This window comes from Fulmarus glacialis, unplaced genomic scaffold (genome assembly GCF_000690835.1).
Source record: "Fulmarus glacialis isolate BGI_N327 unplaced genomic scaffold, ASM69083v1 scaffold12998, whole genome shotgun sequence".
NCBI classification, from domain to species: Eukaryota; Metazoa; Chordata; class Aves; order Procellariiformes; family Procellariidae; genus Fulmarus; species Fulmarus glacialis.
Window position 1 is genome coordinate 4,750 of NW_009230204.1, and position 16,472 is coordinate 21,221.

Sequence of the window (16,472 nt, forward strand, 5' to 3'; positions counted from 1 at the left end):
CCACTGGATCTGCGTTAGGACTTGTGGCAGTGCAATGAACTAGATTAGTGAGTAGATCCAGTTAAGAATAAGCTGCATTTTGTCAAGTCAGTGCCTCCCTACCTCAGTACCCTAATCCAGTTCTTGCAGGTACAGGGATACCAGTTCTGGGATAAAGGAGGTGTTAGAGGTGAGGGACTGGAGGTAGGGTGGGAGAGGAGCACAACTGTCCCCTAAATCTAAAGGGACTCTGAAGGAATTAGTAGTTTTCTCAGGGTGCAAGCACTTGAATAACGTAGCAGTACGTGATATCCTGGTATCATAGTAGTGTTGTGATTCTAACTATCCTAAAAATAAAAGGTTGGGACACTTATTGGCACCTACTCAGTCTGAAGAAGCTTAAAAGCATGTGTCCAGTGTGCTGGGATGCAAACACAGAAGGCAGTGGAAGGCAAACAAAGGAACCTTGCAGTATTTCCTTGTAGGAGGATCAAAGGGATGATCATTACGTTTAACTTGGCAGGAACAATGCAAGCTTGTCTTCTTTAGCCTATACACATTAACCACAAATAATATGCCACCATTTAATTATAGGAATTTAGAGGGCATGTTCCAGGCACCTAAGTTATGCCTAGAAAAAGTGTTTTATGTATCTGTTTCAAAAAACGTATTTTCATTTCTTACCATATTAGTTCTGGCTATGAATAAGACGATGCAGCCTGTTATGCCCCTTGTAACAAGCGGTGGGTCTGTCTAATGAAAATAGTGGGAAGGCAATATAAACATCAGTGACAGTATCAGATGATACTTTTATATTAAGTGTGTTCTCTCTGAATTGTACATTGCCTGTCACTAATCTCAAAAAAATGATTATTATTCCTTCCAAGGTGATTGGGGTAAAAAGACTATTCCATTTTAAATCAAAATGATCGTTGATTGAGAAGGAGCAAGAGAGAAATGTAAGCAACAATGTATTTTCTTCGCATCCTAGAACATGGCTTGTTTTAATTCTTTTTACCAGGCTTATCAACGTAAGCTAAAGCTAGCCCTTATAGGTCAAAGTATTTTTGGACAAGAAGTTTATAACAAGCTGAGAAAAGAGGGCCATAAAGTCGTGGGAGTATTCACAGTGCCTGACAAGAATGGACAAGCTGATCCTTTGGGTAAGTGTAACCTTAATCCAAATGAAAAAATTACAGACATACATACATAACAAACTTGCCTTTTCGTGAGAAGGTGATATCTATATGGGAATGACTTGCGTATATTGCCTTCATTACACTGGATTCAGCACAAGAATTATGCTTGAACAAACACAAGTCCCAGAACTTGTTTAACCTTGTTAGTTAGTCAGTATTTAAAAGTTGTTTCTAACCATACAGGGCCATACATTATGATATTTAAAAAATAAATTAGTCTGGGTACCTTATTTGAATGTACATCCTAGAGGTAATCATCCTGAATGAGATCTGTATCTTAAAGCAGATAGCTGCTGAGCCTGTATTGAAGCACAAATGTCTGTCACCTGTTTCACTGTGCTGTCTGGGACACTCAAGGCATGAAGCCAAGACAGTTTATCCCTGGCTTCCTGCCCTTTCTGACAAGCTTGCATGCGGCAGTGTACCTGCAGAGCCTATTTCTCTTCACCTGGACTATGGAAAACCCATTGAAAAGAGTAGAGGAGGCTTTGCTCTCCATTTTCCCATTGCCAAGATGCATAAGGATTTTCTAGACTTCCTAAAGAAAGAGTTGTTGCCTGACAGGTATTGAGAATTGTACTCCTACAGCAGAACCCAGTGTGACAAAGAAGGTACTTTGGAATCATCTGAATTCAGTGACACAAAAATAGTGAGTTAATATGATTAGCAAATAGAAGTGCCAGAATGGAATATATGTTTATGGATAATCAGAAATTAAAACTACATTCCATGAGTTGTCTTAAGTCTTTCTTTTTGTCAGGTCCTAACATGTTTTTATAGAACTCTTATGAGAGAAGAATCAAACATAAATTTTGCTTGGGCTGTGGCACTCCCAAACTAGCATATAGTTCTCGAGTCTATTAGATTCTGTAACTCTACCTCATTAAAAGATTTAATCACACTTTGGAAGAATTAGAGGAGCCAACTATTAGTTTAGAAAAAGACAATTCGACTATCCAGCTCTGGAAGCATACCATAATACTTGGTTACATTATATAAACTATTGTTGTACAGTTATTACACAAGCAGATGTAACAAAGCAAATCTTTCACTGATTTCAATCATATATTTATTTTAACTAAACCATAGAATTAGTTTATTGCTCTCCTAATGAAAAAAAAAAAGAAATTACTAGATACTTTGTTGCTTTTTACTTGCAGATGACTCACACAGCTTAAGTCTCAAATGAAATTTGCTAATGTTTCTATATCCTCAGACAGCTACGATTTTTATTTCTAAAAACAACTACAATACACACTAACGTCCATGGAATGGTATTTAAGTAAGTATTTATTTAAGACCTAGGTTAATAGGCTAAAGATACTTCAGGTCAAACTCAAGATCCAATTTCAGAAGTGAAAAAGAGAAAGGAAAGTACAAAAATGTGTTTAGAAATATAAATTAAATTAGGTGAATTTTCCATAGCTCTTCTTGTTTTCCCTCTTCTTCCTATTACACATAAAACTCAACAGATGTAGAGTTTGACTCTACTCTCCTACTCTCTGTGATGAGTTGTTAAGCAGTTGTGCAGTAGAATTTATTAAACACCTAAAAATTCTCTTTGCAATTAGTGCAGTTGTTTTTTCTCACCTTTGAGCCTAATTTGGGGTGTAGCTGTGTGTCTCTCAGATAAATGGAAGCATATCCAGAAGGCATCAGTAAACAGAATTTTGAAGAAATTGCTGAAGGCCTCTAGCATCTGTAATTATTTGCAGCACATGGCAAAATGCTGCTGACTTGAGTGAATCTTAGTTGTACGTAGTCATATTCACATACAAATTGCTGATGTGGAAAATAAGTTCTGATAAAACAAACCTGTTGCAGGCAAATGTAATGATCGGACTGGAAATTAAGTGTCACTGTTAAATAGTCAATAGCATTCATCATTCTTTTCTGCTTTCACTGGTACTTATTAGCCAAGTCATAAGAATGAACTTAAAGTTGAGAATGACATAAGCTGTAGGAATGAGAATCAAAGACAGAATTAATAAAATATATCCAAGCGCAACCATTTTTAAACAACATACAGAACAGTACAAAGGGCACTCCGTAATCATACATTTGATGATCTGCTTGAGTTGTCATGCAATGTCTTTCTGATTTCAAATTTGAATTTTTAACACAAAATGTGAGTTAAAAGAGAAAATCATTCTTGCCCCTCAGCACTGGCAGCGGAGAAGGACGGCACTCCTGTGTTTAAGTTCCCCAGATGGAGAGCTAAAGGCAAGCCTATCGAGGAGGTAGTTGCAGCCTACAAATCGGTTGGAGCAGAGCTAAATGTCCTTCCGTTCTGTACACAGTTCATCCCCATGGATGTTATTGACTGCCCAAAACATGGCTCAATTATTTACCATCCATCCATCCTACCACGCCATCGAGGAGCTTCTGCAATCAACTGGTGAGTTTTGTTCATCAAAACTACGTGTGTATCATGTTAGGATGTTGGTCTGTACCCATTACTCACGTAAATGCTAGCACAGTTCTGTTGGCTTGCAACTGCACTGAAGGAACTTCTCTGAAGCAGCTGAGTATCTGGTTTGTGAACTGCACTTCATACCTAAGATTCATTATGATTTCCAATGCAAGTGCAGTTGTTATTCTGGGAAGATCAGTGATGTGATCTGTACATTCATGTAATTTACTCACACAGGCAAACTGACAATCTGTAGTTTTCACAGGCAGGGCACTGCCTTCCTAGCTCATTCCCCACAAACACTAGATCACTGTCACAACAGGGCTTGATGCAGAGCCTAAGATTTCACAGAAGGGAAGGGAAGGGAGAAGAGAATCCACAAGAATAAAACCTTATCTTACTGTCTTCCTAAGGAACGCACGGCTAGATTCAAAATGTTACTGTGAAAGAACTAGACTGCAATAATAACCAAGTAGACTCAGATGTAGCATTTTTGTGACAACAGAAATGCCATTATCACAGTGTTTAAATTCAATAAGAAATTGTCTAAATATGAAGAAACAATTTTAAAATAATCTTACAAGCAGCATGATGATTATCTAAAGACACAATGTTGTAGATTCAAAATAAAGGCATATTTTGGTTTTTTTTTATAAATCCTTAATGGAAAAAATGCTAAGCTGAATTACTTAAACGGAGGAGTAAAGGATACTGTTAGAGACATAAGGAAATCCTTCAAAAAGTGGTAGTTGTGTCCAAGTGAGTAAAATAAAAAAGAGCATAAGCTCTGGCAAATTAGATGTAAAATGAGAGTAAGACAGTCCAGAAAAGAAATAGAGAATCAGCTTTTAAAGGCATAAAATTGAATAATAACAATTTTCTCAAATGCATTCAAGGTGGGACGTATATAGGGTGATATAGGCGTTTGATATAAAAAAGGTACTTATCAAAGAGAACACCATAGTAGGAAATCTGTATTGGTATTCAGGATGGAGGAGCTTAAGATGTTACTACCATCCAGCCCTTCTTTGTGTAGAATAAGTCAGAACAATTCTCTTGAGCTGAACTGTGAGTAGAAGAGATTTTAGATAAACTGCTGAATGAATAAGAATCTCTTCTCAGGACCCGGGGACTTTCAAGCAAAGGTTCCGCAGGTTTGTGTTCCTTGAGATTGTGTTGGTGCAGGAGACTGGAAAACAGCAAGAGCAATACCAGTTTTAAATGGGCTCAGAGGAAAAGCCAGGAAACTATAGACCAGTCGCTCTGATTTCAGTGTGTAATAATGGAGACAGTTTTTACACAAATGGGTAAATGTGATAATGTGAAAATGAGATTAAGAAAATGGGTGGTCAAATTCAAAGTTAAAAAATATAAAATAATGTACATAAGGGGGAAAAAAACTAACTATATGTTAGCAGCAATAAAATTTAAGTTAGTTGTTGTTACTCACAAGAGACCATGGAAGGATCTTAAATACTGTCGGTAGGACATGAAGGAGCTAGAAATGCTTCAGAAAAGGCTAAGAAAGATGGTCAAAGGTATAGAACAGCTTCCACATGATGGGAGAGAAATCTAGCAGTGTTCAGACTGGAAAAGAGGTCATTGGGACGGAAATATGCCAGCAGTGTATTAAGCCATGAAAGACATGGGAAGGTGAATAAGGAACACTTGCTCATTCTTAATCAAAAATTAGGGGCCAGTCAGCAAAGAGATCAGGTAGTAGGATTTGACTAAAAAAGGAGGTACTTTTACTCCATGCAGTCCGTTATTAAACAGTGGAACTGCACATCTAGAGAGCTCTAGAAGGATGTTTTCATGGAGGAGAAGTTCATCAAGATCTATTCCACAGTAAGACGTAGATACAAACTCTTTCAGGAAGTTTCTGAGGTGAAGGTTTCCAGAAGCGGGAATGTATCCCAATGGTGTATCACCGGGTCTTGTCCTATTTTGCATATTCCTTCCGTAAGCACCTGCTCCTGCCCTTCTCAGGTAAAGGCTGTTGTCCTTAGACCTTTAAACTAAGCTAGGATTTGGCCTGGATTTGGTCTTGGCTGACCATTCTTGTGTTTCACCCTCACACCACTTGCTCTCATCACAACTTCTTTCATCTGTTGTGGCTACAGCCCTGGTGCTGATCAGGCTCTTTCCCCCCACAGTATGATCGAGAAAGCCTGTAGGAATTAGGCATGGCTAAAAGGGCACCAGGCACAAATGAGGGTCCCGGACCTCTGAGAGTTCCTCACTCCATCCTTGACAGCCTCTTCCAGCTGCTGCCACTTTGTTAGCAGCAGCTGTCTGCGGAGGGAGCTGGTGGGCAGAGGAGGGGGCACACAGTAGTTCTCATCCTGTCACCTATTCAGCATCAGGGACATTTGCCCGTGGTAGCTTCTCCTCCAGCCATGCAGAGCACATGCATTTCTTACCAGGGTGCTCTTCTGGCATTTGAACATAATATAAAACAGAAGAGATGCTGCTTAAATGTGTGAAAGATATGATATGGGCTAGCCAAACCTCTGTAAGCTTTCACTTTTGTGAACCTGCCAAATTCCCCAGTTGTCTTTGGAGTTTGTCCCTCGTTCTGCAGAAATGTGTGCTTTACTCCTTTTAATAATGTAGTTTTCAGTGCTTACTGAAAATCACTTAATAGTGATTTTTCATGTGTATAAGCCAGATCTCGGATGATCCTGTTACAACACGGACTGCCAAGGGAATACTTATATGAGATATGTCTTACAGAAAATGGCATTGGTGTTTGCATGCAGACAAATGGTTAAAAGCGTGTAGGAAAGATATATATCTCTCCATTTCTGGCTGCTCCCTTAAACACGCTTCTGTTTGATTATACATCATTCTAAGGCACATGCAGCGCCAAAGGAGAACTGGAAATCTAAGTGGCTGAAGTTCCCTTCAGATTCAGAGGCAGATCCTGAGCTGATGTAAATCAGTATAGGTCTATGGTAAGCGGTGCTATATTCATTCACAGCAGCTGAGAATCTGGCTGGGTATCAATTCCCTTAATAACTTTTCCTTAAACAGCTGCATATCCATCATTTTCCACTCTGAGTTTAGCTCTTTTTCATCTGTGGGACAACTGTACTTCCCTTGCTGACCTACAGATAAGTTGTGAGGCTTAGCTAATTGCAGTAAACTATGAATTATTCAGATGATATGCTGTCTAGATGCTTCAGCTTTCAAATTATGTCATAACTATTGCACTCCTTTTGCTCTGTGTGTCTTACCACTAATAACACTTTAAAAATAATTGTCACAATGAACTGTTTGATAGACACCCTGGATTCAGTTGCAGCATTTCTGATGTCACTTTGTGGAAACCACACATCAACAGTATCAAAACTGGGTTTCTGACTATGAAATGAGCAATGAAACTAGTATTAAAGACGGTTAGGTTTATCTTTTCTATCTACCTAAAGCAAATGAATGCGTAACACATGGGTTGATATTCCTGACTACTTTCATACAGTCTGTATTTACTGTAAAGGTTTTTTTTATGTCCAGGACTTTAATTCAAGGAGATAAGAAAGCAGGATTTACTATTTTTTGGGCTGATGATGGCTTGGACACTGGACCAATACTTCTGCAGCGAGAATGTGATGTTGGCCAAAATGATACTGTGGATGACCTGTATAACCGGTTTCTCTTCCCAGAAGGAATAAAGGCTATGGTATGTTTAGCTGTACTAAGTATCAACATTTTAAGAGGAAAAGAAAAGCATCTGCTGGAGTTTGAAAGTAAAGGAAATATAGACAAGATGCATACATTTGGAAAGACAGAGCTTGTGGTGCTCAGCCGAAACCTAGACTTCAGTGGAGCTGTGCTGCTTCATGACAGCTGAGAAGGTGGCCCTCAGAATATTTGTTGCTGGCAGCGGGCAGAGCATATCCTGTTTCCACAGAAGGCAAGAAGTCGGATTTCTCTGGAATGTAGCTCTTTCCACAGATTTCTTGAATGTTTTTACAAGGTGAAATTTCTTACAGGCCCAGAGAGAACAGAAAGTTAGGGGTGAGGCTGAAAAAAAAAAAGAGGGATGGTGTTTTAAATTCAGAGCCCTGGTGGATTGGCTTTGGATTTTGTATGCTTGTCCTTTTTTGTTTTGTTTTAAAATGAAGAAAAGAAAATGCATAACAAATACTCAGCATGGATTGTTAGAGAAATTTTTTCTCTCTCCATTTAAATGCAGAGAAATAACTTTTTGCAGAAACAAAAAGGAAAGAGTTGAATGCAGTCATACAGAGCCACATTCTGGTCCTGCAGAGTTTAGGTAGCTGCTATGTTTGGTGACTAGGTTCTCCCATCAAATTTCTGAGGCTATTTCTTTTGTCAAAGAAGTTTAAGCATATATGTATGTGAATGAGTGCAGCATTGGTCTCTCAGATTTTGGAAATCCTGGGTTTTAAAAATAAACCAGTTCCCCTTGTGGCAGAAAGTCTTTTGCTGTCATTCACAGGTATGACTGAGGAAAAAAGGTGAACCAAGCTAACATTAAATCTGTTACTTTTTCACTTAGGTGGAAGCTGTACATCTAATTGCTGATGGTAAGGCCCCTCGAATACCTCAGCCTGAAGAAGGGGCAACATATGAAGGGATCCAGAAAAAGGAAAATGCAGAGGTAGTATTTTTGTGGATATCACTAGAAAAGTTGTTACTAACTCAAAATTACAATAGTAGTGATATCAAGTTAACGTTAATTTTAATTCAGTTGTTTCCCCGCCTCTTATTCCTGGGATAACTCCAAGGATGAGTGTAATGGGTTAAGTTCCTATTCCCTTTCAGCAGTTACATATATTTAGAAACTTGATGTCCTACTTGGGATCATCTACACACAGCTAGATGGCAGCTGCACCTTCAGTGGATTCTTAATATGTTACCATACTTTTAAATACAGCATTGAATGGACATAGCTGTCTTTGTTTACCAACAGTCCATACTAAATTCTTTACCAGAAATAGATTTGATTTTAGGAAAAGCAAGTGTTGGCATCTTTCCTGTTGGCACTAGGAAAAAAAATACAGAGAAAAAAATTATTTAAACACCCATATAAGAATTATATTATATAAGTACCCCCACTGCATTAGCTGGATCTTCTTTGTGGTTGGGAAGGCCACCATAAAATGATAGTGAATGCTGCCTGTAATACCTTCTTTTCCTTTTCTAGAAAGTTTAAAAAAAAGTTTAAAGAAAAAAAGAAGAAAAAGAAAAAATTATTCCAACAATTTCAGTCACTTTTCCATGGTGAATGTAGTCCTTTCCACCTGAAATATTGTAGGTGATGCTTTTTATCATATTTCAATTCCTGACTTCTTTAGAAGCAAACACCTCTGCATAAGGATGTTTTTATTCATCCCTTTAATATAATATATAAGGAGCTTCCTTGGAGTGAACTAGCTTAATCTCCTTGGTGTAAAACTATTCTCATTGGCTTATAATTTGTTTCTAAATATTCTTTGTGCTTCAACTAAGAAGGATGCTGGGTATCTGAGTTTTGTTGTTTAATAGCGATACTGATACTATCTTTAATTCATTTTGTACATATACTCGCAATACTGCAAAGGTAAAGGAATAAATTTTCACTGGTGTTACATATTAAATATACACGACATTCTTAACAAAACATTATTTCCATTTTCCTCAAAGTCTTGTAGGAATTGCAAGTTGTAGTAGGGGTTCCATTTATGAAACAATTTATAAAGGGTTAGTAAATGATTAGAAAGTATTTTAATAAAAGCTTGTAGATTTATTAAATAACTTGGGATCCAAGCAATAAATAGATCATTTTCAGCAGAAGGTGATACCCCAGACATACACTTATTTTCAGCAGAAGGTGATACCCCAGACATACACTTACTTTATTTATACTTATTTTATTTATTTTATTAAATTTGTTAATCATAATATTAATTATTTATGAATTAATACCTAGTAGCAAGAGTTACATTTTCGTTATATTAGTGTGAGAAGGAGAATCTATGAAAAGATATAGGCTGTACAGAACACAGAAGTGCTAAGAGCATCCCATTTGATAGGTCTTTGATGATTAGCTACCCGGAGATCACTGATCTTCCTTTATTAGACCAGACCCTTTCTGTCTTCTTAAATAAATGAACGCTCGAAAGAAAAAAAAAGGAGAATTTGTAATTCTTATATAGGAAAACATTACTAACTTGATTTATAACTAAACAGAGACGAATTAGCTAGCATGTCTTGATTTCCTAGATCCCCTGGGACCAACCTGCAGCAGCTTTGCACAATTGGATTCGAGGGCATGATAAAGTGCCTGGAGCATGGGCAACAATAGATGGCCAGGTATGCTCTGAAAACCAGAAGAATATTCTTCATTTCTATACTCTCTTTTTGACCTTTTTTTATTATAAAACTAAAGGTGTCTGCATACAGTGAATACAAGTGAGAGTTACATTGGAGTAGTTCTCATTTGATGACTATATGTTTTGTATATATCTAGAACAGGCACCTAAACAAATGTACAGAACACAGTAGTTAAGATTTTTTTAATGATAGATCCATTTAATTCAAAGAAAGATAAGAGCAATATCTGAAAAAAAATTGAGCATAGTACAAAGCAATAAGTAGTAAGTAAGAAGGGTAGAACCAGACTGTGCCAGTCATTTTGGGAAGTAGGCTTGCATTACAGTATAATGCAACCCGTGCCGTACAACATCACAGTATTAACAGCAAAATGAAACACTGTGAGCTACTGAACTAACAAAGGAGGTTTTATTTTAAGGAGATTTGGGCCTAGATCATTTGCAGAAATAAATATATCTCATTTTATCCAAAACCAACTACTTCCTTTCAATGTATTAAAAGGACTATACATTTGATCCACATTGTACTTGCATAAAATATTTTAAAAATCACAATATCTTTCCTGGCCGTGATGTCCAGATTTTGTTATTTAACTGTTAGCCATCTGCTCGTAGGCTGCTCCAAAAAGCCTGGTTCTGCCCTAATGTCCAGGAACCTCTTGCTGATTTGAGAGCCCAGAAAGAACAGAAGAGACCAAAATAGAGGCAGTGTTCAACATTGCCAGCCTGGGAGCAGAGCAGGACTCCACTAGTCGCAGTCAGGCTTTTGCCAGTCTCTCACTTTGGGCATGCACTGACAAAAGCTGCTTCCCTTTCTGCACTGGTTCCAGCATGCACATTGTTACAGCTAAGCAGCTTTGCAGGTTTAGGCAGCTTGCAAAGTTTTGCATGTCCTGGGTTGTAAAGATACAGAAATAATGTAACATGTTTTCCGTGTGTAGGTACTTATATTTTATTTATATTATATTAAAGCTTCAAACCAGTATCATTTCATTATTAGAATTTTAGAGAACGTTTAGAATCTGTGCACTTTTAATTCCATTTATTTTTAGGTGGTTACTTTTTATGGGTCATCATTACTTGATGCTTCAGTGCCTGCTGGACAAGAGCTGGCAATAAAAGGTGCTTCAAGACCTGGACTTGTAACCAAGAATGGTCTAGTCATTTTTGGTAATGATGGGAAGATGGTAAGTGCTCACCCTGGCAAACATAAGCATGGATGGAATAACTTTAGCAAGAAGTGCAAGTAGTGTGGAATTGTCAGGCTATACAAATCCAGCTGCTAATGGCGCTTGGAGTTTATCAATCCTCTACCATCCTATAGAGAAGACATTAATGTTTTGCTTCTCACTCAGTCCATATTCATTTCCAATATGGATTAAAATGTACTAATACTAGGAGAGAATCTGAAGGACAGGTAGGAGTGGCCTGTGTTAAGTTACCTGCATTATAGCAGCTTTCCTGCAAGCCATTTATTTTATTATTTCAATAACCATGTTAATGCCTAAAAACTCTTCACACAAGGATATATTGCCTCCCAGATAATTTAAAGTCATACCCTCTCATTTTTCAGGTACTAGTGAGAAATCTGCAGTTTGAGGATGGAAAAATGATCCCGGCATCTAAGTACTTCTCTGCTGATGAAACAACTACCCTGGAACTTACAGAGGAGGAGAAAAAGATGGCAGAAGATATTAGGGTAATTCAATAAACTGCTTTAGTAGGATATTATTCAGATAAAAGCTTTACATACTTCTCATTATAGGCAAGGCATATCTTTTATTTAGCCATGCAAATTGTTTTTTGATAAAATGTACTTAAAGAGTATGGGGTTGAATCTTTAGTTACTGACATTAATTCAGGCGGAATTGGGAATTCACTAGAGTACTTACACGTCACTTTAGAAAGTTTTCTTTCAGATACAAGTGATACAAAGACAGTGATTGCAGGGTCAGTTATGGTAAATGTTTATGAATGGTCAAGGTGGGAGTGAGGAAAAACAAATGGACCTTCGCCTCACAAAAGTGAGGTTTTCAACACTGACAGATTTGGAGAGTTCTGAAATCGTTTCTTCACTGTGGTGTTACTCACTAGGATGTGCTCAGAGTGGTCCTGTTGGACAAGCTCCAGGGAGTCTTAGAGCAGCAGTCTGAAAGAGAAAAGCAGCAATTTTCTCCCTGTGCCTGTGTGTGCTGTCCCTCTTCTGCCACAACCACACACAAGGGGCTAGGTGACAGAGGGATGCGGCAACGGGGCAGCTGGAGGAGAAAGCTCTCATAGCCAAAGAGGCACGTTGCTGCCCTCTCATGTAATCCATCCCTCTGTAGTGAGTGTCAGGGGCTTAGCTGAAAGCCACATTTGTCGTTAAAGTTTTGTGCCAGAGCAAGTCAATCAATCACAGATGTCTTCCCTTCTGCTACAGGGTCAATAACTTTGGCACAGGTCAAGCAGCTTGATGCACTAATATTTTAAACTGCTTCTTCAAGATTACTTTGAACCTGCTTGCCAGCAATCTAAAAGCTGCCTGGAGCTGTTGACTGACTGAGACAATAGCAAAAAGAAATATAAACTCTTCAGTTCATGACACTACCTGCTAACTCTGAAACCTAATTCTAATTAATTGAAGTATTATGTTACCAGTTACTTCACTATTCATGTTAGAGGAAATCTCCATCTCATGCATGCAGCTTAAACTACTTCTCAGCTCTGCCCAGGTGCCAAAAATGCCATCAATCCAGTCACAAAGTGCTCCAGGCTGTCCTTGCCTCTGCTGACAACGTATTCCATAATGCAATGGGAAATTATTATTTGGAGGATAAAAAAATGGGCCTGAAAATTATTAGCATTGTACCATTCAGGTTTCTTGCCTGATTAGGTGAAATTATCATGGACAAAATAATATTTTTTGATAAGCTAATTATGCTGAAGAATTTATTGGCTAACATCAGGTCTCTGGACAGTTCAAGACCCTCTTAAAATAATTTTCTGTTTTAGAATCCTTTGAAATAATACATGTTGTAGGCACAGATACCATAGAAAATATGGTTTGATAAATACTTCTTGCAACTAGAGGATTATTCATGATTGCCTCCATTATTTTTATGTATTATTAGGCTATTTGGAAGGGAATTTTGAGCAATGTTGCTGTAATTGAGGATTCCACAGACTTCTTCAAATCGGGAGCATCTTCTATGCATGTTGTCAGGTAAAAAATATTCAAAATAACAAAATTTTGAAGTCAAAGTTAATGGAAACAAAGTTGTCATGGTGCTTTTAAATCAGGGTTGATCAAGTAGTGTTAAAAAAAAAATTTCCAATACTCTAACTATTCCCTTTCCTACCTTTGAAAATGTGGTACTGTTCTGCTCCCAAAATTAGGAGATATTGACATAAGCCTGCTCTCTCTGTTGAAGGAAAATTCCCCTTAACTTGAGGAACATCAGCCACATGGGGGAGCATGGTGGTGCTCAAACCTGTCTGCATACAATGACAGGTATCTCAAGCCCAGGGGGCTGATGGGAAGCTGAGCAAAGAATTCCCTAGAGGGGAGGAGGAGCCTTTCACAGAAAGAATTGAGCCTATGCTTACAAGTGCACAGAGTTCATGCTGTGTTGGGTCACCTCAGTTAACTGAGGAACATCAGCCACCTGGGGGAGCGTGGTGGTGCTCAAACCTGTCTGCATACAATGACAGGTATCTCAAGCCCAGGGGGCTGATGGGAAGCTGAGCAAAGAATTCCCTAGAGGGGAGGAGGAGCCTTTCACAGAAAGAATTGAGCCTATGCTTACAAGTGCACAGAGTTCATGCTGTGTTGGGTCACCTCAGTTAACTTCTTTTTGCAACTCAGACATCCCAGGCCATAATATAAGACCAGCATTTCAGGTAGTTTTTTTTAACAGATTATTGTCCTTATTACTTACCAGTCTCATAGAGCTCTGAATGTCCTCCATGTATTGGTTAGAGTAGTCCCATATACTGTTTTATCAATCAATATATGCTATTTGTCATTTATTTCCAAAAGTTACCTAAAAGTATTCCTGAACTGACATTTTCTTTTCCATAACACTCCCGATTAAACCAACAGATTTCAGTAAAATGCATAACTTCTGTGCCGCTGTTGTGAGAGAAACACACACATATATTCCCATGCATACAAACTGGTGCTCAGTTTTGATTCCTTTCGACCTTCTAATGATTCGGTTATCCGAATAATTCTTTCATTTGTAATTAAACTTATTCCTTCTTCAAAATCTTTAGAATGCTAGAAGAGATCAAACAGAAATATAGTGGACTTCAACTACAGAATGAAGATGTGTATATGGCCACTAAGTTTGCAGACTTTATTCAAATGGCTGTCAGAAAATTCAGAGGAGAAGACAAAGAAGAAGAGTTAGTCATTGATTACGTAAGACCTTTTATTTTGCCTTTCTTGCTTATTCTTTCTTGTTTTTTGGGGGAGGGTAGACAATGCATTTTATTAGACTGCTTGATGCAGTGGGAAAAGCAAACAAATATTTGGTCATACAAGCTCTTATTTGTGACTTTCTTTTTTGCAGCTTTTATATATTAGCATTTTGGAATGGAAGTATATATGTAATGTCACTTAAAGTGTACCAGAAACCAGGAGATCAAGAACATGCAGTAGAGTAGATCACACACGGGCAGATATTCCTACCTCCCTTGCACTCTCCTGCCAGTATACTTCAGTCAGAATGGTTCTAGACCTTCTGCTTTTCTGAGGCAAACAGTGCTAGATTTTTCTCCTAAGAGTCTGTTCGAAAACTTTGTGTGAAAGGAGGATTGTGTTTTTAAGTCATTAAGCAAGTCAGGATTTCTTGAATTTGGGAATTATGCATTTGATTGAAGTCCACTAGGACCAGCCTCAACCAGGGTTTAGTATTAGTTTGAACACAGAGATCCAATGATAAAAAGTACAGAAATCTGCTTAACTATCTCGGAGTATGGTCATTGATCTTCAGGGAGAATATGATTTCCATTTCATTATACTCTTTTGTCCACTTCTGGCAGCCATATATACATTGTAAAATGTGGCTGGATGTTGGCTGTAGATATCAAAAGCTTGTTAGGCTACATTAAAATCTTTGTTACTAGAAGTTTAAATTAATTTGTTGTTTATTTCACTATTAGGTTTCAAAAAATGTGAACAACATGACTGTGAATATGCCATACCAGTGTTTCATAAATGGGCAATTTATAAATGCTGATGATGGAAAGACATATGACACTATAAATCCAGCAGATGGATCAGTGAGTAATTTCTAAATATGATCAATACCAGTTTATTTCAATTTCTTTGCCTATTAAAAAATCTAAAACACTAACTGAATATTGCCAGTTTTAAAACCATACAGTACACATTAAACAACCCGTAGAAATAATTTGAAATTTCAATTTGCTTCTCAGTCTGTATATTTTACAGTTTTTGCATTTCAGTCAAGCTGCGCAGTAAAAATAACCTACTTCCACTTCAACTATTATGTCAATTTCCATATCCAGCCATTTGTTTTACCTTGATTTCATTCTTGTTTAGCTTTGCAAACAAAAATTGCTGTAGTTTAGTTGCTAAAGAAGTATTTCTTTTAGGATATTGTCTATATTTTCTGTCAGTCATCAGCTTCAGTTTTTATTTTACTTTTTTTACAAATCTGATGTCTTAGGACAAGTGTAACTTTAAAATGTCCCTTTAAATTCCCAGTAAGAAAAATGACTCTTCAATAGGAAAATACATGCATTTGCACTTCAGTCCTGAACTACTGAATCTTGGTTGAGCAACTCATAACTACGAATTATAAATAAGAGTAGTGCTTCTGATGTCCATGTAATAGCCATTTAATTCTGGAGGAAATAAATTCTGCTGAAATCAATACCATAAATTTCACTATCATCAGAAGTCAGACTCTGGTACTTTTCCTGAAACTGATTATGGAATTGAATAAAAGTCATAACAATTCTGTGTTAGACTTTATGATGTGTGTATTTATAGAACACAATCATCATAAAATACTATGTGTATATGGTGCCTTATGGTAACAGAAGCTTCATTCCTAAGAAATGGAACACACAGGAGTCATTTTAACATGTTTGGATATTAGATCATAATACTACATATAAAGACTTCCAACTTTTGTGATATCACATTGATTTTACATCTGGAAAGAGAGAGTGAAATCAAGTAGGACGATGCACCTTGATGTGAAGAAGATAGGAATCAGAGTCCCTGCAGTGTCCTCCGAATTCTGCCACCTCAATTGTTTCTGAACTTTTTGCAGCCTGACTCACCCATGCCAACTGCTGGGGTTGAGGATATTAAGTACTTGCTTATACCCACTCAAGAAGTTTAGAAAGAAGGAATAACACTCTACATCCTAGCATTTTAGTTTGAGTTAACACAATGCTACCTTTGGACAGATAATAGCCAGTGTATCTTCTGCTTCATTGGCTGATGTTGACAAGGCAGTGGCAGCAGCAAAGGAGGCATTTGAAAATGGTGAATGGGGAAGAATGAATGCAAGGGAAAGA

General features: G+C 37.6%; 1 protein-coding gene across 1 annotated transcript in view; it reads left to right on the forward strand.

Moving 5' to 3' along the window:
- Nucleotides 1-16,472, forward strand: part of ALDH1L2 (aldehyde dehydrogenase 1 family, member L2) — a 33,674-nt gene that overhangs the window by 3,887 nt on the left and 13,315 nt on the right. The window contains exons 3-13 of the mRNA XM_009584136.1: nucleotides 1,003-1,142; nucleotides 3,342-3,576; nucleotides 7,108-7,273; nucleotides 8,117-8,218; nucleotides 9,823-9,912; nucleotides 10,985-11,119; nucleotides 11,506-11,631; nucleotides 13,046-13,137; nucleotides 14,190-14,337; nucleotides 15,081-15,200; nucleotides 16,362-16,472. The exon at nucleotides 16,362-16,472 is cut by the window's right edge and continues 13 nt beyond it. Of these exons, the coding sequence (XP_009582431.1) occupies nucleotides 1,003-1,142; nucleotides 3,342-3,576; nucleotides 7,108-7,273; nucleotides 8,117-8,218; nucleotides 9,823-9,912; nucleotides 10,985-11,119; nucleotides 11,506-11,631; nucleotides 13,046-13,137; nucleotides 14,190-14,337; nucleotides 15,081-15,200; nucleotides 16,362-16,472 (1,465 nt within the window). The remainder of the gene's footprint in view (nucleotides 1-1,002; nucleotides 1,143-3,341; nucleotides 3,577-7,107; nucleotides 7,274-8,116; nucleotides 8,219-9,822; nucleotides 9,913-10,984; nucleotides 11,120-11,505; nucleotides 11,632-13,045; nucleotides 13,138-14,189; nucleotides 14,338-15,080; nucleotides 15,201-16,361) is intronic.